Source organism: Haliaeetus leucocephalus, unplaced genomic scaffold, assembly GCF_000737465.1.
Source record: "Haliaeetus leucocephalus isolate CR32 unplaced genomic scaffold, Haliaeetus_leucocephalus-4.0 Scaffold207, whole genome shotgun sequence".
In the NCBI taxonomy this organism is placed as follows: domain Eukaryota; kingdom Metazoa; phylum Chordata; class Aves; order Accipitriformes; family Accipitridae; genus Haliaeetus; species Haliaeetus leucocephalus.
The window spans coordinates 40,170-60,617 of record NW_010972643.1 but is presented as its reverse complement, the minus strand read 5'-3'; the positions used below and the strand labels follow the sequence as shown (position 1 = coordinate 60,617).

Below are 20,448 nucleotides of genomic sequence, written 5' to 3'. Positions count from 1 at the left end.
GGAAGCTTCCAGCAGCTTCTTACAGAAGCCACCCCTGTAAGCCCCCCACTACCAAACCCTTGCCATGCAAAGCCAATACAGCCCACCAAACCAATATAGAATTGATGAGAAATGGGTAGTAGTTTGAAATAATTTCCAAAAGGCAAAGCTTACTCTCCAAATGAATTGCTAGACCTCAACTATTTCACAAAGGCGTGTCCTCTTTGTGGGCATAATTTCATTAATGTATCTGAAAATGTGTATCTTCTGTTGAAATGACAAATAAAAGGCCTACCTAAGTAGAACAGTTTACAGAGCAAGAGGCTAAACCATGTAAGAATGTGCATGGTCACTCACATGAACTGTAGGATGAGAAGTTTTTATTCCCTAGAGGAATGAAACAATACGACAAAGACTCATGTTTGCAGCCTGGAACGTCATCTAAATAGCAATGAATTAAATCTCCTTGTAACGTGGTGACTTTCTGTCACTGGCATTTTTGCTTATTCTTTCTGTGACACTGATCCTACACTGGCACCGATCCACCCTGTGCTTCTGTCTCATACAGCAGCCAGTTATTCACAGTTCTTGCCTTTTGCTGAGTCTGCAGCAAGCTTTAATCCTGTTAAGTGCAGCCCCAAGAGCAAACACTTGTAGCAAGGCAGTGCCGTGCAGGAGTAGGAAGGTGTGATGGTGTAGGGACCCCTTGCAGGTCTGTTCCCACCAGTGCTAGAGGCAAAGATCCCTTTTGCTAGCAGTGGGTATTTGCCTATTCAGAAAGACTTCAATGTTAAGAGTCGTCACCACTGTAAGAGTGAAAGTTATCCAAAATTCGCAGCCAGGCCAGCGGAATAAATTTGCAGGAGGGGTTGGAGGAGGTCTGCAACAGAGCACTCGCTCCACAGCTCTGAGCTGCCGTGCAGATAATGGCATTTAACACGGCACTTTACAATCAAACCCGTAATCATCTCTCTTCAGTTTAGCTGCATTACAACTAGACATCTAGAAAAAACAAAAGCAGGATTCACAAGACTCTGCAAATGTTCTGCAGAGTAGGTGCCAATCCTTTACTCAGGCGAAGGCCCTGGATTCCCAAACTGTTGTTTAACTAGCAGGAATTTGTTTCACCACAGGAGCAAGCAAGCTTCTGTTCTTTGATCCCGATTAGGTTAGGGAAATTTCCATCACAAAAACCATTTTATCCTGAGACTGCTTCAGGGAATGGCAAAAGCTGATGAGTAGTTATTTGATTATTATGACATGAGAGTCATCTTTTTGCTTTATAGGTAAAGAACAACACAATGATGTGATCAGTCATTTGGACCATTAGATGCAGCCATAAAGTGAACAAACAAATAATGCTCATTAGCAAAGCACCACCAGTGCAGTCTTAAATCTAACAGTGTTATGATATCATTTTTCCAGGGGATTTGGCATATGATTTTTAAACTTTTCTCAGAGTCTGAATTTTAGTAGTGATTAACTAAGCTTAAGGGCAGTATTTCAGCAACTTGATTTTAAGTTTTGGGTAGACTTTGAGTGACAAGAAAAAATTACACCCTTATTAGTGGTAATATTTTGGCTGCTAAAACTAAAAAATTAGCTAATTCATTCAATGAAATGCATGCAAGCAATTAATACATGTTTTTAAAAGCAGTCCATCAGATGGAACTATGAAATAGTCATTGCTTTTCACTGAAATCTTTAGATATAGTTACCTCTCCCAAGCTAGGTCGAGAATACATGTAATTACATATAGAAGATGACTGGCATAGGGTATGCTGCACTAGCACGTAGTGTATCCTAAGAGGATTTATATAGCAAAATAACTGGTGTGATAGATCAAAGATTTGAGGAGAAGAGGGTACTTTGGTCTTTAATCTGGTCCATCGGCCAGATGCTTGGATGTAGCTGGAGCATTGCAGAGGCGGCAGATGAACCTTCAGGTTCAGTTTCAGGCTGCAGGAGTCCAGGAACCACCCTGTGATGTGGAACCACCCTGTGATGTGACCCACGGCACTGTAAGTGGGCACAAACGGGATTTGCTTTGAAGGCACACTGCTGATTCAAACTAAAACATTAATATTTGCTCCCATATCACCACTCATCGCACTAACAAGTCTCTCTTAAACAAAGACTTGGCAAGGACTTTTATATTGAACAAAAATAAGATCTAGCACATGAAAGGTTTTACGGGTTCTGAGAAAGTACATATATTTCATGTGAGTTAACCCCAGTGCTTTTACTGAAGGCCAAATGCTGAAACCTCCATTCACAGCAGTTTTTTGTTTGAGAGGTCCTATTTAAATCACTGAAGTTATTTTCTTTGGAATGAAGTCTGTTGCTCAATGTGTGTAAGCTATACTAATATTTAGACTCCAAGAAGAACAGAGAGAAAAAGACAACATAATGTATCATATCGCATAAGGTATCGTTACAGCACTGTTTAACATCTTTATCGGTGACATGGACCCCTGGGATTGAGCGCACCCTCAGCGAGCTTGCTGGTGACACCAAGCTGTGTGGTGCGGGCAATACGCTGGAAAGAAGGGATGTTGTCCAGAGCGACCTTGACAGGCTTGAGCGGTGGGCTCGTGTGAACCTCATGGCACTCACAAAGCCAAGCGCAAGGTCCTGCACGTGGCTCGGGGCAATCCCAAGCACATATTCAGGCTGGGCGCTGAGTGGATTGAGAGCAGCCCTGCGGAGAAGGACTTGGGTGAGTTCATTGACGAGAATCTCAACGTGACCCGGCAATGTGCGTTTGCAGCCCAGAAAGCCAGCCGTATCCCGGGCTGCATCCAAAGCAGCATGACCAGCAGGTTGAGGGAGGGGATTCTCCCCCCGTACTCCGCTCTGGCGAGACCCCAGCTGCAGTACTGCGTCCAGCTCTGGGGCCCCCACCATAAGAAGGACGTGGACTTGTTGGAGCGAGTCCAGAGGAGGGCTCCAAAGATGATCAGGGAGCTGGAGCACCTCTCCTATGAGGACAGGCTGAGAGAGTCAGGGTTGTTCAGCCTGGAGAAGAGAAGGCTCCGGGGAGACCTCATAGCAGCCTTTCAATATATAAAGGGGGCTTATAAGAAAGAGAGAAAGACTTTTTACCAGGGCCTGTAGTGACAGGACAACAGGCAACAGTTGTAAACCGAAGGAGGGTAGGTTTAGACCGGACAAAGGAGGAATTTTTTTACAATGGGGGTGGTGAGGCACTGGAACAGGTCACCCAGAGAAGTTGTGGCTGCCCCATCCCTGGCAGTGTCCAAGGCCAGGTTGGATGGGGCTTGGAGCAACCTGGTCTAGTGGAAGGTGTCCCTGCCCGTGGACATGATCTTTAAGGTCCCTTCCAACCCAAACCTTTCTATGATTCTGTGATTATTTGTAAAAACACTGTACCAAAGTACAACATTAAGCCAATGACAGGAAGGCTTTGGAACATTTCTAATCTGCATAATGTTATAGGCCCCAGAAATGATTCTTTTATTGTTATTCCAGGAAACTTATGTAATGAGACATGTAGTTGATATTATTGATTTGCTACTAATATAAAATATTTCCCCAAATCAGAGAAAAATTTTGATTTTGATTAAAAAAAACAAAGATACAAATCTTGCTGAAATCAGTGGCAGCGAAGGTATAGCACAGATTTGGTGTAAGCCAGCATTTTAATACTCCTTAAAACGAATTCTTTAAAGTATTACGTGTTACTCACGTAACTCACTGAAGCAGGATTTGCTGTGAAGCATGTGATGGAAGAGCTTGCACAAAGACTGCTCCGCAGCAGGTAAATTCTGGCAGGTACACTCCACACGCAGCATCGTGCCCCAGTTGCTAATGTAGGCTGCTTTGCAATCAGCAGTTGCAGAACAGGGCATGTCACCCTTGATTAAAGTTTCAAGACAAGCTTCCTCATCGTAGCATTTTTTTGTCACGTGTCTCCAACACTTTGACCAAAAAATTGCATATTTTTTCCTGGTGGAAAAAAAAAAAGAAGTATACAATGACAGTTTAAAAACTCACTTGTGATTTCGCAAAAAGACATTTAAGTTTTATCATGAAAAGAGAGCGTATTCCCAAGGTACCACTTAAGCATTAAAAATCACAATATTCAGTGATAGGTGGCCTAAATGCTGCTGTGAATTGCATTAATTAGTTTGAATGAAATCTGCAAAATTGTAATTTGAGGAAAAGATTGGTTTTACTGAAAAAGTTTTTGAGAAAAAGCAACTGCACTTCTAATCAGCACCTGTGAAGATTTTCCCAGGGTCCAGCAAAAATCAGCGTGAATCTAACAGCCTCAGGTCCTCAGAGAAGAAATGTGGATAGAGGAACTAGACCAATCATCACAATGAAACCAAAACAGGTGCTGTTCTAGTGGATCAGTTTGTTGGGCGGTGTGAAGGAAGAATGAATATTCAACTTATTTTACATAAAATAATCAACATCCAATGCCAACCCCTACTCTCCCCAAATGCTAACAAAATACAAAATGTCCAATGCTCAGGGAAAATTAGAAGTAATTCAGTTGACCTTAAAGATTAATTGATAGCAGAGATAAGTTATGAGAAGAATTAACTTGTTTCCCAGCTCAATAATCTCAAATTATTTCCGTTTATTTGCTCTTAGGATAGAATAAAATTGGCCTTTAATGCACTGTGTATGATAATAGAAAATATATAGTAAAAGTTAACTAAGAAATCTGTAGGTATTAATTAAAAACCAATTTATCACTTACATTAAATTTTAGGGGACGATAAAGGTAAACTGTTGTTGTATATTGTACATTAGTATATTAAAACATTATTTCCTTAATCATAAAATTAGGCTATAAATTTACTGTTGAGATATTGTATAGCTGTAATAAGCAAGTCACATGGAAAAACATGAACTGTTACAATACCAGCTAGGACATTATTGTAAATATTTTCATTACACAAGCAAAGGTTTCAAAGCAGATGCCACCTCTGTGCTAATAGAATTATTTTTATTCACCTCCTGATTTATAGATATGGCTAGCCATAATTTAGAGACTAATTTTGCCAATTATATCCACTTATGGTCAGTGCCAGGAAACATTAATGTTCCCAACATAATGGGTAATTCAGCAAGTCCCCATTAAGATATTACATGTGTACACATGCACATGCACAGACATACACTTGTAGCCCAATTCTTCTTGACATAAAAAGGGGCAATTCCCGCTGACGTCAATCTGAATAGCCGGCACAGAACTGAAAGCATCTCTTGGCCTCCTGGTTTGTTGACTGAATGTTAATTTGAGCACAGCTTTGAGGGAAAATTCAGGTCTAATCCACAAGGGAACTGGTGACTATGCTGAAAACTGTAGTGGGCCAACTGACCATGCACAAATGGTGGCAATTAAGTAGAACTACGAATATGGGGTAATCCTGTTGTGTGTTTTCTAAAACAAAGTGAGATCTTAAAACTGCACTAGTCTTCATGAGTTTGGTGCTCTGGGCACGTTTCAGGGCAGCTTTTTTCAAGTATCAGTATGCTTGAGATGAAAAGAATAAGACAACGGTTTTCTGAATGGGCCAAGTTGGGTTTATGGCTGTTGGGTACAAAGGGTCAGACTCTGCGGTGGAAGAGGCAATTACTTCAACCAAACAAACTTTGTCTGGTCTGCTGCACAATTTGTGCAAACTGCTAGAGGGCAAAGGTGCAGACTGGCAGGCGTTATCTGAAGAAAGTGGTAATGAAAATACACAACAGCACAGTTTGTCAGGCAGAAACAGTGTTAAGAGTCACGAAAGAGGCAGAAGCAAAGCCCACACTAGATTCTAGACCTTTCTGAAAATGAACCTTTTCAGTTTACTTGTGGAATTACTTGTGGAGTTACCAGAGCTGATGCAGACATCGGTGAAGGTGTCAAACACAAGTGATAATATACAATAGATACAGTGCAGAAAAAAATTTTGCTATAGGTGAGATATATGGTATATATATATAAAAATTATTTGATCAAATCCTTATTCACAGGCACATTACTAGGCAAAATCTTTCTTCTACTTACCTGCACAATTCATTCTCTTCACACGTGTGGATTACATTCAGACATGATGGAGGTGGAACAGCAGTAACTGCACAGGGCTTGCCATGGAGAAGTTCTTTGGCTCTGTGGCAGGATTCATCAGGCTGGATACAATCACAAAATGTCATCATTTGGGCAACTTCGAAAGGCATGTTTCGATAGAAGAACCTTATGGCTGCTTGACATTCTTCCATGTTGCACTTTTTATTTACTGAACAAACCTTAAGGTACAGGGACAATTGTTTGTTACATACTTCATCTTCAACACACTCCTTGTTCATCTCCAAACAGGTCCTGTTTGCTGTGAATGCTAAAAAGAATAACAGTTTTTAAAATGAAATCACAAGAAAACCTTTCTCAAGTGATGATAGGTAGTCATCCTGCCTGCAACATTCCCATTAAAAACAAGTTTGACTCCCCAAAACTCTGATCTAGCTCTTCTAGCATTGCCTCTTTTAAGCCCACTGTGTCATCTTGATGCTTCTCCCGTCTACTGCTTGGCCCTCATAAGCAACCCTCCTGCAAGTTTCTGCTCCTGCCAGATAAATAAGGGAGAAGAAAGTGAAAACTGGCAAGATAGAAGTTTCTTCATGGTATGTAACAGTTTCTGGAAGCTAGTGGCTCGTGGATACGTGAAAATGCTGAAATCTCCAGCATGCAGTCTTATGCTAGACTACATAGTAAGTAATGGAGAAGGGAATATAACTGGTATTTCTGTGCTTTTAAAGCTAGTTTATGTATTTCTAGCCTATGCTATAAACCTTCCAAAAAAATCTAGATAATTCTGACCCTAAAATGTTTATGGGATAAGATTTGCCTCTGTAAATTTAACAGGATCAGGATCGTTACCTAACATTTTTGGAATTGTATCTACCCAGTAGCTTAACTGAAAATATGTTGGATCTATTGACTCCCTACTCTTCAGTAATTTGAATGAAAAGTATTCATTTTAATTTTGAGGTACACTGTACACTATCTGAAAACAGAGCTAAAACCATTTATTAGGATTCATAAGTAAACTCAGACCTACCTTGTTTGGAGAGAGCAGATAAACTCCATTGTAATTTTGTTTCCATACTAATATGGTCTAGAAAAAAAAGATACCGGTACAGGCATAAGTGATAAACCAGGTCGTAGCTTAGTTTTTAACTTTAAAGTATTGGCTGTGTTGCTGGCATAGTGCCAGTAATAAAAAGAAACAAGAATAAAAAGCTTGACCAAATAGGACCTGTCAATTTGTTAACAAACTCTAAAATCACTGTTGCATATATTCATAAGTTTGGGGGGTGAAAGCACAGTTTATCAACGGCTGCTGATAACATTCTCTACATATATATCCTACGAGCTCAAGAAGAGTTTTTAGAGCTGCTCAGAGCAGCATAAAGTCAGATTTCTTGTGAATAAAAGAAAGCCAGAGGCCTTAATGTGTTCATCAGTGCATGCGGTTTTCAAGCTCAACTAACTGCTTGTGATGATCTAAAGTCAAGGCAGGAACAGGAAGGCAATTCCTGTTATTACAAAATTATTGTTATATGTCTTACATTGTTTCTACTTACAGTGTAATACTAAAAGGGACTGATTTGGATCAGGTTCTATCAAATTAACACATTGAAGGACAATAGTATTTGCAGTCAGGCTATCATTTTGATATCAGATCATTCATTTGAATGTAAATAAGCCTCTTAAAACTATCCTGTTTTCAACATTAAACATGTTAAACAGCAAATGATTAAGGAAACCTTTCTCACAGACTTGTGTGCACTACTGTTATGTATGAAAGCATTCAGACAGCTGGAATACCACTAACCTGTGTTAGTGTCCTGATTCTTATCATCATCATCATCATCATCATCATTTTCACTAGCTGCTGAAGCTTGGTTCTCTTGAGAGTATTGTAAACAAGGGTTGTTAAAGATTCCCTTCCATATTTTAATGCATCTCATCTGAAGTGGATCTGAGCACTTGCACTCTCCCAGCACTGTTTTCTTCAGTTCTTTCCACGCTGACAAACACTCCTGGTTGACCAGTGGGAGCCGGCATTTTGCTGCGTCTGCCTGGCATGCTCGCTGGAAACTCTTATACACCAAAAAGCAGTAAGGGTCTTCTCGACAGCGTTGTTTTGCAATACTGCAGTCGTTCTCTAATTCTTCTGGGTGTCTTTGGCCTTGGGGGTTTCTGTGTTGCCTAAAATTCACTTCAGTATCTGATCTTGAGGGAGTTTCCAAATATTCTGTGCAAATAGGTAAAAACAGATATAAATCAAATGAAAGATGGAGCTTCATCACTGGTCAGCTCAACACAAACTCAGGAAAAAGATAATTGTCTTAATGTAATAAAATGAATGAAACAGCCTAGTTTCATTCTGAGTTTATGCAAATACATAATTTCAGAGTCTTGCAGACTAATGAATCTTCCTCGTGCTTACTGTGTCCTGGTAGTTGTATAATGCAGTCCACTTTAACAATTCAGCTGCTAACAGTAACACAAGAAGCCCTCACTAAAATTACTGAATAAAGGGATTCATCTCACATAATTTTAACCACCTACAGATTGGACATATCATGGATTATAATCTTAATTCAACGCATAATTTTTAAAGAGAGAATGGCAATTCCAGAAGATGGTTCATTCATTACCTAAAATGGTCACTTCAGTTAGAGAGGGAGAATTACTCCTGAAAGTATCCACCAATATGATAAGCCATCATCTGTAGGTAAAACTGGTACTAGTGTAACTCCATCCAAATTTTTGCTATGCTGGTCAGAAATGTAATCTCAATCAGCAAAAAATATAAAATTACTTCATTTTTCTAGAAGCAAAAGCAACTCTTTCAATGACAGTAACATCAGGTTTTAGATACCCACTCTTCTTGTTTGGGGCAAGGAGCAACAGATCAGGATGCTATTATTTCCTCTGCAATAAAGCCATATATTCTACTACTATATGATGTACGCTGATTGATGCCAGCAGGGAGTGATGGATCAGTGCGAAGAATCAACCTTGCGGCTCACTTTCCAGACTCTCATTTGCTGGCTGATTCTACCTCTCTTATGTCAGCTTTGCTAATCATTACTCCAGGAGACATTGGGTCAGAAACTGCAAGCCTTTCCTGCACCAAGTAATTCTCAATTATAGAGGTAGGCTTTCTGAAGGGAAAAGAGTTCTCAGAATAAAAAAAAATAAATTTCAAGGAGTTGGGTCCATTGATTACAATAGAATTTTTTTAAAAGGATGCCTTTTATATATTATGTACAGCTTTATGAAGGTAGTAACTGTGTTTCCCACATCCAGTAACCTCTCCTAGATGTAGTGAAGATGCTCCGGTAACACAATGTGACACAACTGTGCATCCCCATTCACGAGGTGCCTGGATGTGGCTCTCTGTACGTAACATAGATCCAGTGGCACTCACTCCTTGGGCAACAGGTAGCCCTCAACACACATCGTATTTTCACTCTTGCTTTCCACTGGATTGAGCAAGAGCGCTAGAAACCATTTTAATTTCTCACATGCATTTTATTGGTTTTGTTTGTTTTAAAGCAGATATGGTATTGCTTTCATATGCATGTTGGAGTGTGAATATCATAGAAGAGACAAAACTAATGTTTTGGGGGAATTACCAGATTTGAGAAATATGCAAAGAAACTTGAGTCCAGTTAAAATGAGGGTTACAAAATTACATATTTCTTTTTGCTCTTCATAATTAAAACTTGATGTTTAGTTACCTTTATTAATACTGCACTCTTTCCCAAGCAAAGTCATGATGCTACAGAAATCATCTGTAGTGCAGACACAGTTTTTAAATTCTGGGTATTCATCAGCCAGGACCTGGATGATTCTATTGCATCCAATAGCATCTTCTGCCTTGCATTTATTACCTAGAACTCACCGTTAAAATGATAATGTTGTTAATGTTTATGAACGCTTAAGGGGTATGATTACATAAAACAATTCAATTGAAGCACAAAAATAATATGTTTTGCCAAGAGAAGATGGTTTGAACTTCGTTTTCTTTGAAAACCTGTCATAATTTACAAATTTTAAATAATATTCAGAGTGATATAATAAAGTTGTGGGTACAATATTACCTAACTCCTTTTATTTGATCTGACCCATTGCCAGAATGTCTGTTCTCATTTCGAAACCTAAAATTCATACCTTTTATTCTAGGGAGATGAGGCACAGAGACCAAACTAAAAAGCTGCAGAGGAGTCACAGAGCACATTCTGAACTGAGGCACTGAGATACTCATCTTGGTCCTGTGTAGAAATGAGGTGCCTGGTACAGGGACAGGAATTCACAGTGCAGGCTAAGGCACTGCCACGTAGCGTAGTAAGAGAAGGGATGTAGGAGGGCAGGCCCAGTCCCATGATAACGGTGATGCTAACCCCATGCTGAGAGATGGCAGCTCTGGTTCAGATCTCTCACGTTAGGATGGCATAAGCCTACAAACGCCTGGCCATTTGGATATGCCCTTGGGCTGCTACCCTATAGAACAACTTCACTGCCTAAGTTTGGCAATGACAACAAATTTAAAGTAGTCCAAGAATATTCTGATTTTTAATTTTTTTTATAATAAAAATAAGGGAGATGTTAACATAAAAAAAAAAATGTGCAGAAGCCTTAGTTTGCCAGTCCAGTTTCAAGCCCGTTGCTTGCGTGTGCACTTGGACTCAATGACAGTCACACAGGCTGTCAGATCACATTTGCCTTGTATGCGTAGTAAAAATAAAGAGCATGTACTAGTTTGTGGTACAATGGTAAATCCATCAACCCTCTAGTTTATGGACTAAAATGTTGTAAAGGTATGTCATTACTTATTAGTGTTTAAGAAAGTTACAAGTTACATAAGAAGCAGTTAAATACCATTTAAGAAAGTTTTATTTTGTGAAAGCCGTAGTCTACCTTGTCAAAATGGGTATGCAGTTCCCCAAACCAGCACATTTTCCACATTTTCTCTCTTCACCTCATAGATATTAAGTATCTCACAATATGTAAGATAAGGAGTATGTGCCTCACAAGATCCAGGCTGGTCGTGGGGCAGCACGAGGATAGATTTTAATCTACTGAGCACAAATGTTATTGTCTCTACCCTGTCAAGGGTGACGTCTGGCTTTCTGCCTTGCTGCTTTCCCGTTGACTAGCACGGAGCAGCAGAGACTCCGTGCTCTAGTAAAACTGCAAAGCTAGCAGCCTTGTGTCACCGCCACCATGGGCAAGCTTTAATGTGGTCAGAGTTTTAATGTCATTTATACGTTGTTGGCACAAACAGCAGCGGAAGGCAGTCGAGGTGAAGGCCTGCAAGAGGAAGGAGTGCGTTTTGCCCGTGCCTGAAGGAACGAATATCAGCGATTCCAGAGTGCACGTCCCCATCCTGCCACCCCCAAATCCTTTTTCAAACAGTGTCTGCGTTGCCCTTTCTCCGGTTGCTGTTGCTGACTGAGGGGGGCCTGGAGATGTGTTAAAGTGTGCACCCTACAGGGGGACGTCGCAGTCCAGAAAGAGCTACAGTTCCCAGCCTCTGCTCCCACTTCACCTCTTGTGCCAGCAGAGGAGGAGGTGATGGTGCCCGGGCTTGCCTGTATCTCTCCAACCCCATCTCCAGCTTGCCTTCTGCATTTTTAGAAGCAGAGCATGACCCTAAACCTTAGCTCTCACATTTCTTTCTTTTTCCAGTAGCCAAGGAGCTCAGGAGCTGGTCATAAAAATAGGGTGCAAAGTGGTGACATGGGAACTATGGAGGCCCTTGGAGGTGGGTGGGTGGATATTCTACTCTATATTTTATCAAATGAGTAAGGGATTGTCCTAGTTTCAGCTGGGATAGTTAACTTTCTTTCTAGCAGCTGGTATAGTGTTATGTTTTGGATTCAGTATGAGAAGAATGTTGATAACACTGATGTTTTCAGTTGTTGCTAAGTAATGTTTAGTCTAAAGTCAAGGATTTTTCAGCTTCTCATGCCCAGCCAGCGAGAAAGCTGGAGGGGCACAAGAAGCTGGCACAGGACACAGCCAGGAGAGCTGACCCAAACTGGCCAAAGGGGTATTCCATACCATGTGACATCATGCCCAGTATATAAACTGGGGGGAGCTGGCCTGGGGGGTGGTTTGCTGCTCGGGAACTAGCTGGGCATGGGTCGGCAAGTGGTGAGCAACTGCATTGTGCATCACTTGTTTTGTATATTCCAGTTCTCTTATTGTTATTATTATTGTCATTTTTAATTGTTATTATTATCATTATTTTTTCTTCCTTTCTGTCCTATTAAACTGTTCTTATCTCAACCCATGAGTTTTACTATTTTTCCCCAATTCTCTCCCCCATCCCACTGGGTGGGCAGAAGAGAGGAGCAGCTGCATGGTGCTTAGTTGCTGGCTGGGGTTAAACCACAACAGGGATAATAAAAGAATTTCAGGAGGCAATTTCAGGAGGACAAATTCCAGGGGTAGAAAAAGAACAACAAAGATCAAGAGGGGCTTGTGTAAAAATCAGCTAATTTATAAAATTTATGACTGTTTTCTTCAAGGTCCTGAGGACACTTCAAGGGTGGAGGTGAGTAGAGGCAGGAGAATAAGAAACACAAATCCTGGTATATTTTATGCTGCACCCCAGCCTCACTTAGCTCATGTGTCTTCATGACACTAACAAATTGTTGTTAGGAGTCAGGTACAGGGGCTGTGTTCATAGTGGCCCTGTGTGCTGCGAACCCACTGTGCTGAATCACAGCAGCTGACAACCAGGGGGTGAGAGGCAGGTTGTCCTGTACAAAGGGCATAGACAGAATTGGGAAGCACATCAGATTTATGGGGTTCCCTTGCCTGGCCCCTTGAAAGCTGTGTAGAAATAATCTATTATCAGTATTGGTCTGTTTGTACACTGTGTTGATTCAGCTGTGACGAACAGTAGAAAATATTTTATTGCTGGTTTTCAATTATTGTTGCTTTACCATTGATTAGTTCTAGGTAATGTATTTTACCTTATGCATATTCTTCCAAGACATTTACAAAAAAATGCTCTCTGACCTAATGCTTGGCAGCCATTATTCATAATTTGATTTATTTATGTGTACATAATTTATGTACATGGACCACAGGAAGAAGCATGACAGAGTAGAAGCTGACACTTCCATGGTGATAATCTGTTCTTGCACAGTCAGCTCTTCAGCCATCAGTGGGAATCGCATCAGAGGACTGCAGAGGAAAGTACTGGTTTTCCCCTCCAGCACTGGTGACACCACATGTGGAGTGCTGTGTCCAGTGCTGGGCTCCTGAGAACAAGAGGGACATGGGCGTACTGGACTGGCTCCTGCAGAGTGCCACAGCTGTGATTAAGGGACTGAAGCATCTGTCCTACGAGGAGGCTGAGAGAGCTGGGATTGCTCAGCCTGGAGGACAGAAGGCTCAGGGGCGTACCAATAAACATATCTGTCTGTATAAATACCTGCTGAGAGGGGAGTGAATAAGGCAGGGACAGACTCCTCAGAGACAGGACAAGAGGTACAAACTGAAGTACAAGAAATTCCATGTAAAGGTCAGAAAAAACTTTTTTAATATGACAGTGGTCTAATGGCAGAAGAAAAGAGCAAGTGGAAGAAGGACTGGACTCGGATGACTATAAACTGAGACTCTGAAAATGCTGCTGTAGTACTAAGCGAGCAGTGATGGACAGTTCGACAGAGAAAGGAGTGACTTATGCAGTCATCTGGAGAGTGTACCCAGACCTGCTCTGAAGAACAAAAGATGGAGGTCTTGATAACGCACAGATTTAACTTGGAGGTTACAGCCTGAGGGACTGAGTCATTGAGCTCATACCACAGTGTAGGAGCGTAATTATAATTTGTAATTAGGTTTTTCATAGAGAAACTATCAAAAGGAATATTTGCCCCATTGCCTATTGACTCCAACACATTCATGTTCAGCACTGAAGGGCCTTTTCCATTCCTACAGCTCATCCATGAAGTTTTCAGTCTTGCACATGTAGAGTACTCTTGACATACAGTATAATGTTATTCTTACTAATAATGCTGGTGGATTTTCTGTCACTGTTTCTGTGGGCTCTCTGGGAGGTACCATCAGCTGTCTGACTATGGGTTTACAGCCTCTGGGGTCATGGCACCTAATAAGCACATTTAGAATGATTTGTCCTAGACCCAACACAATAGCTGAGTGCCCCGCAGTGTTGGAGAGTCCTTGCCAAAGGCTATTATCCTAAGGAAATCTACAGATGCAAAATCAAACAAGAAGAATTTATTTTCAGAAGGTTTCTCTGACCCAGTTACAAATACCATTAATATCAATGAATAAGCACATAGGACAGTAAATGAGGGAAATGGCATGTTATGGGACAATGCAATAAATCCAAAGGGGAGACCACAAAAGTCATCATGCTGGCCCACTTCATCTGGTTGCAGGGTATGAAGAAGAATAGGCTACAGTATAAATCCCGATCTTTATGTCAAGTAGTCTTGGTGCTAATGCCTTTGTGAATGATGTGAGAGAAGCAAATTCGACTTCTGATTTGGGGAGGAGGTTTGGTTCTACAGAGCTCATCTTTAGGTCACTGTCTTGAGCCCAAAAGTACTGCATATTCCAATGCTTTTTTTCAAACAGCAGCCATATCTTTTGAAACTGTTCCACTTCACATAAAATATTTAAAAACTTGATAGAACATGAGCTGAAACCCAGTTCCTTTGGGGACTGTTGTAGCCATTAGGTTATCATTTATTTTTCATTTACTCTGTCTGTTCTTCAAAGTATTCAGCCATTCTATGGAAAGCAGATATATATCTGGAACAGGACACACTAAGAAGGACCCCTCAGAGAATTTTCTGTTCTAATTATTTTAAATACTGCCTTGTGACTTGGGACACTTGGGTTCAAATCTTTGCAAAAAAATCAGACAGACAGAAGCATTCAGGTAGCTCACACTGCAGGTGAATGTTCTAGCAAGGGGCTACTGACCATGAAGTCAGGCAGCATCTTCTGCTGCCCAGCTTCTCACACAGACCAAACGTGAGACTGGGTCCTGATGTCAAGACAGGCAGAGGGATATTCACTTTACCAACTCTGCTGCAGCTGAGGCTCAGAACAGATTATGGCATGAGGATGTGGCTGGTTTTGTTCAAATATAGTCAATATAAGGAGAAGGGAGGTTTCTGTGGAGATATATATATATACCTCTGATTCCCAGTGACAGAGAACCTGCCTTACAGAATTAAGTTACTAGAAATGGCAGTTATGTACTTAAATACCCTTGGCTGCATTTATGAACAGGATCAAGGCGTGTGCTAGGCTAATAGCAAGTGACTGCATCTGTGCTGCTGCATTTCTGGATGGTAGCTGGTCTGGACTGAGCCAGCTGGACTGTGAAGACAGCGCTGGCCTGGAGTCACTCCCAAAAGGCATTTTTGTGGGGCCACCATGGGGGTAAGAGAGTTTAATTGTATGGATACATGCTGCCCCATGACAGTTGAACTTGGGGCCAGAAAATAGTCCCTGGCCCATTTTATTTGCTAGTACTGATGTAGCCTTGACAAATCAAGGCCCTTGACGTTTATCAGTCAACAAAGGTGTCATTACTAGCTTGGTCTAATGACACTACACACTGTACTGCTTCTCTTCTTGTCCTTCCATATTCACAGCACCTGGCAAGTGAATACTCATCATTTAACAGCAAGGTCTTGGAGGGATTTAAAGAAAGAGGCAGATGGTGACTGATACCCAAGATTTGTTCAAGAAGATCATAGGCCTTCAGAGAAAGGAACATTTTCACCTGAACGACAACAGTGATTAGGATGAGTTTCAGGTCAAACTTATAATACCTGGTCTTCTCCCACTTAAAACATACTTTACTTGGAAATGGTGCACCAAGCATTGAAAGTGCAATGAAAAGAGACAGAGACTGATTTTTCTGCTTTCATTTATGTGAGAATCTGTTTAACAATTCAAGGAGGCTTAGTCACATCATAACCTACACTTTATCAAACCATCACTCCCTGCAAGTGAACCACTCTGACATGTTGGTACCTGTTGTGGTTTAACCCCAGCCAGCAACTAAGCCCCACGCAGCCACTCACTCACTTCCCCCCCACCCAGGGGGATGAGGGAGAAAATCAAAAAATAAAAAAAAAGTAAAACTCATGGGTTGAGATAAGAACTGTTTAATAGAACAGAAAAGAAGAAACTAATAATGATAATGCTAACACTAATAAAATGACAACGGCAATAATAAAAGGATTGGAATGTACAAGTGATGCACAATGCAGTTGCCCACCACCCACTGACCAACGCCCAGGTAGTTCCTGAGCGGTGATTGGTGATCCCCCCAGCCCCCCCAATTTATATACTAGACATGACGTCCCATGGTATGGAATACCCCTTTGGCCAGTTTGGGTCAGCTGGCCTGGCTGTGTCCTGTGCCAACTCCTTGTCTCCCTCTAACCTTCCTGCTGGCTGGGCATGAGAAGCTGAAAAATCCTTGACTTAGTCTAAACACTACTGAGCAACAACTGAAAACATCAGCGTTATCAACTTTCTTCTCATACTGAATCCAAAACGTAACACTATACCAGCTACTAGAAAGAAAATTAACTATCCCAGCTGAAACCAGGACAGTACTATTCACTGAGTAAATACAATGTGCCTCTCTACAACACAGCTGTCTTTGAGGCATGCTTTATTTGATTTGTTTCTTATTCTAATACAATATTTGGAAATTATTCTAAGTAACTACTACATTGGTTTGGGTATCGTGCAAGATCATAGAATGGTTTGGGTTGGAAGGGACCTTAAAGATCATCCAGTTCCAACCCCCCTGCCATGGGCAGGAACACCTTCCACTAGACCAGGTTGCTCAAAGCCCCATCCAGCCCGACCTTGAACACTGCCAGGGAGGGCACAGATCAACTCCTTTGAATTGTGAAAACAAGGTTGGAACTTTTTTTTCCAGCTGCATGCTGGCTTTAACAGGATCCCACAAGAGCATAATTTCTACTGAATTTAGACTTCTTGAGTTGGTTCAGACTCTGACTTTGTTCATAGCCCAGAAATTTCTTTTATCACCTTATTGAAAGAAACAGTGTGACTGTTACTGAAAATAGTATTGGCCATTGCCAAGGATTTCAGAAGTTTGTGTTTTGCCATCATTTTCTCTTTGAAATCTCACTGACTTTATTCATTTACCACAGCAATATTATGATAAACTCTGAATATGCAACCGTTCAGCAATTCAAAAGAAAGCTGTGTACACCATAAAGAATTACCTGAAATATTACAGACATCTTCAACAACATTCCAGATGCTCTCACATCCATTTGCAGCATTTATACATTGCTCCCTCAACTGCAGGCAGTCAGTAGTCTGGGCACTATATATACTTGTGAAGTACATGAACAACACTGTAAAAACAGAATATAATGACTACTTAATACAATAGATATTGTACTGACCTTTTCATTTACACTTAGATTATAACAATATAATTTACTGTAGTTTATCTATAGATTCAAATATTCTACCAAGTTACTTTTTAACAGAATAAAACTTTTCCTCAGTTTCACAACTGGAAAATTAAATTTAAATTTTAAATTTTCAAAGTTGCCGTGTGGCGTATTTTGTATTGTTTTTACCCCAGTACTGTAACATCAACCATAGCTATACATCAGTCTATAGATACATAGACGTGACTGCAGTTTTGAGATCCATAATAAATTATAGAAAGGAAGACAGTATAAAATTCAGAGAAAACAGCATTTTACTTGGACTGCAATTTCATCAAGCTAGAGACTACACAGGAATTCCTATAAATAGACCATGTGAAAGAGATTTGACAGCTACACACCTGTTAGATAATAAATGAGATTTTCTTTCATAATACAGTATTCTTCACCCTCTTTGTTTTTACTTCACAGGTGCATCATTTCTTGAAAGCAACCCCCACTTTTATGTCTTTGTCTGCTTCCCTGAGTGCACTGAACCTAAAAGCCAATTTAATTGCATAAAAAAGTTCTGAAACTGAAGACTGATATGGAGGTTTCAAGGTAAAGAATTTTAAATCAGCACCACCACTGGCTTATCAGTAGAAAATTAAATTACCTTGCTAAGAAAAGCCAAATCAGCTGGGGTTTAGCTCTTTCATCAACACTCCCATGGTAACACAACCTCTAATTTGTAATCATGTGTCTTAATTTTCTATAAAATTAAGTTGCAGACACTGATTTCAGGCCTTATCAAACTAGCTGCTGGACACCTGATGGAAGTGTTTTCCTTAGGTATTGAAGGACATGGCATCTCCCAGACCAAGTCTCCTTTTTTTCCTTATGTTCAGGTAAGTTCATATGGAATTTGAGGAGTTTCCAGCACTGTTTAATTCCTTAAACATCATCTGCAAGAGGTATGAAATATTCCTTCAGGACTTGTCCAGACCCCATCCAGAGAAATGAAACATTTCCAATGGTACATTTGGGAAATAAGAAAATAAGTATCAAATACCACTCTTAATAATCTTAAAGAGCCACTACTGTTTAGAGGTGATGCCTTCCCTTTTGGAAATGATGCTTACCTGGGATATAACAGTGCTGCTGTAGGGAACACTTTCTGGAGATGTGTTGTTAAAGATTAAGCAACATTTAATACTTTATAACTGACAGGTGTAATAGCATTTGGTGTGCCTCAGAGACACAGAAGAGGCCACACAAGCTTACCATAGCTGGTGCTAATCCTTCCCCAGTTGTGCTTATTCCTGCCAGTTCTCTGATCTATGCAGGGTTGGTTGAGAGATCCGTGATTTCCAGCCTGAAACACTCTTTTAGGCTGCTTCTGTCAGTCAGCCTGGGAGACTGATCGATAGAAATGGCTCCTGCTAGTTGACATTGAGGAATGTGCAGGTGGCCCACCCAAAGAGAAAATTTTGGCTCATTATGACAACATGTTATTCCTGGGACTGCCTCCAAAAGTTGTCTGTAATTGTGAAATTACTCACTATTTATTCGGATGACAGAGAAAAAAATGTTGCCAAATACCTTACAGGTGAAAATGACTCTCTGTATAAGACAATACAGAATTACAAACCCAGGAACTTTTAAAGAAAGGGTATTTTGCTGGATGACCATTTAGCTATTTTGTAGGTACTAACACGACGGAAGATTTATGCATGTGATTAGGATCTGCAGAACAAAGACTGTGTGCTGTGTCCCTCCTGTTAAGACTGCTTTTCAGAACCACTGGCTGAAAATGAATAGTCAAAGTAGGACTGATTGAGCAGCCAATTAGCAGCTCCTGCTCCTTTGTTAAGATTATTTCAGAGTGTGTTTATTTTGAACCCACATGGAAACTGTGCCCCCCAAAAGGAGGAGATGCTTTTGCAAAATAAAGAGCCGAGTGGCATAATATTTGATTGAAGCTAATTCAGTCTAAGAAAGGGCTTCTCCAGATCTAATGGCATATTATGGATGGGTCTTTTGTTTCGTCAGCAGTACACAGGGGGCATACCATGGCAAGCCTACATGAAACAAACTGGCCTATGATTTCAGAATCCGTTCCATTGTAGCTTATACAATTGCTTAAATAAACAGTTATTACTTCAGTCATTCACTTCAGTATTTACTCTAGTGTTTGGAGTACTCAGTGACTGTTTTCTACTTAGAAGAGTTCAGGGCATCTAAGAGTTAGTTTGTAGCTAAAACTTTTACAGGGATCCATTTTGATATGAGGATACATGAATTTAGATTTCTACAGGTGTCTGTATTTTTGTACAGGTGTCTATTGATTCATTCAGTAGGTGTAACATTCCCTGTCCTGAAGAATTTGTTGTCTAATGTGAAAAGGCGGGGGGAAAGGACGTTTTAGCACCTTCATTTTGCAGATTGGGAACTGAGGAACAGAGGAACTACAGTGTCTCCCCCAAGACCACAGACTTATCATCTGGCAGATAATAATGAATAATGGGAAACCAAGCTGTGGTTTCTATCCAACTGCAAGAGCAGCAAGATAGCTAGCTCCAAAGGAGAAAGGCAAACTGTAGTTGCATATAGTTGAAAAGTGATAAAAGACAACTTTATTCTAACAAAACCCTGGGCAGAACTGCCTACAGAATGTTTCTAACAGTGAAACATGAGTTCAGAGCACTGGGACGTTAAAGAGAACAAGCACAAATACAATATGCAGAGAGGGGAAAAGGAGAATCAAAGAGATGATTAAAATATTCTTGTCTCAGTGTATTCTCTTCTACCAATTCCTCCTGCACCAGCTTTGTTGCTGTGTCGATTTTCCCTTTTTCTCCATCCAGACCCAAAGGGAAACGCCAACAGCCCGCCGCGTAGCGCTGCCGGCACGAGATGCTTTGCCACTTGGCAAACAGGTGGCTGTTTACCTGGGCACGGCATCCCATTTGGGGGTCTCATCGCCGGTTCAGCGCCTTCACCAGTGCC

The 20,448-nt window shown here is 40.7% G+C and overlaps 1 protein-coding gene across 1 annotated transcript; it reads right to left on the bottom strand.

The window, feature by feature from the left end:
* Positions 1–3,680: 3,680 nt before the first annotated feature.
* On the bottom strand, positions 3,681–20,421 carry GFRAL (GDNF family receptor alpha like). Its single transcript, XM_010566378.1, has 7 exons — positions 20,250–20,421; positions 17,284–17,418; positions 9,754–9,906; positions 7,836–8,258; positions 7,059–7,115; positions 6,011–6,338; positions 3,681–3,948 (listed from the first exon to the last, which is right to left on the bottom strand). Exons 1-7 carry the CDS (start codon positions 20,419–20,421, stop codon positions 3,681–3,683), a joined length of 1,536 nt encoding a protein of 511 aa, XP_010564680.1.
* Between the last annotated feature and the right edge of the window lie 27 nt (positions 20,422–20,448).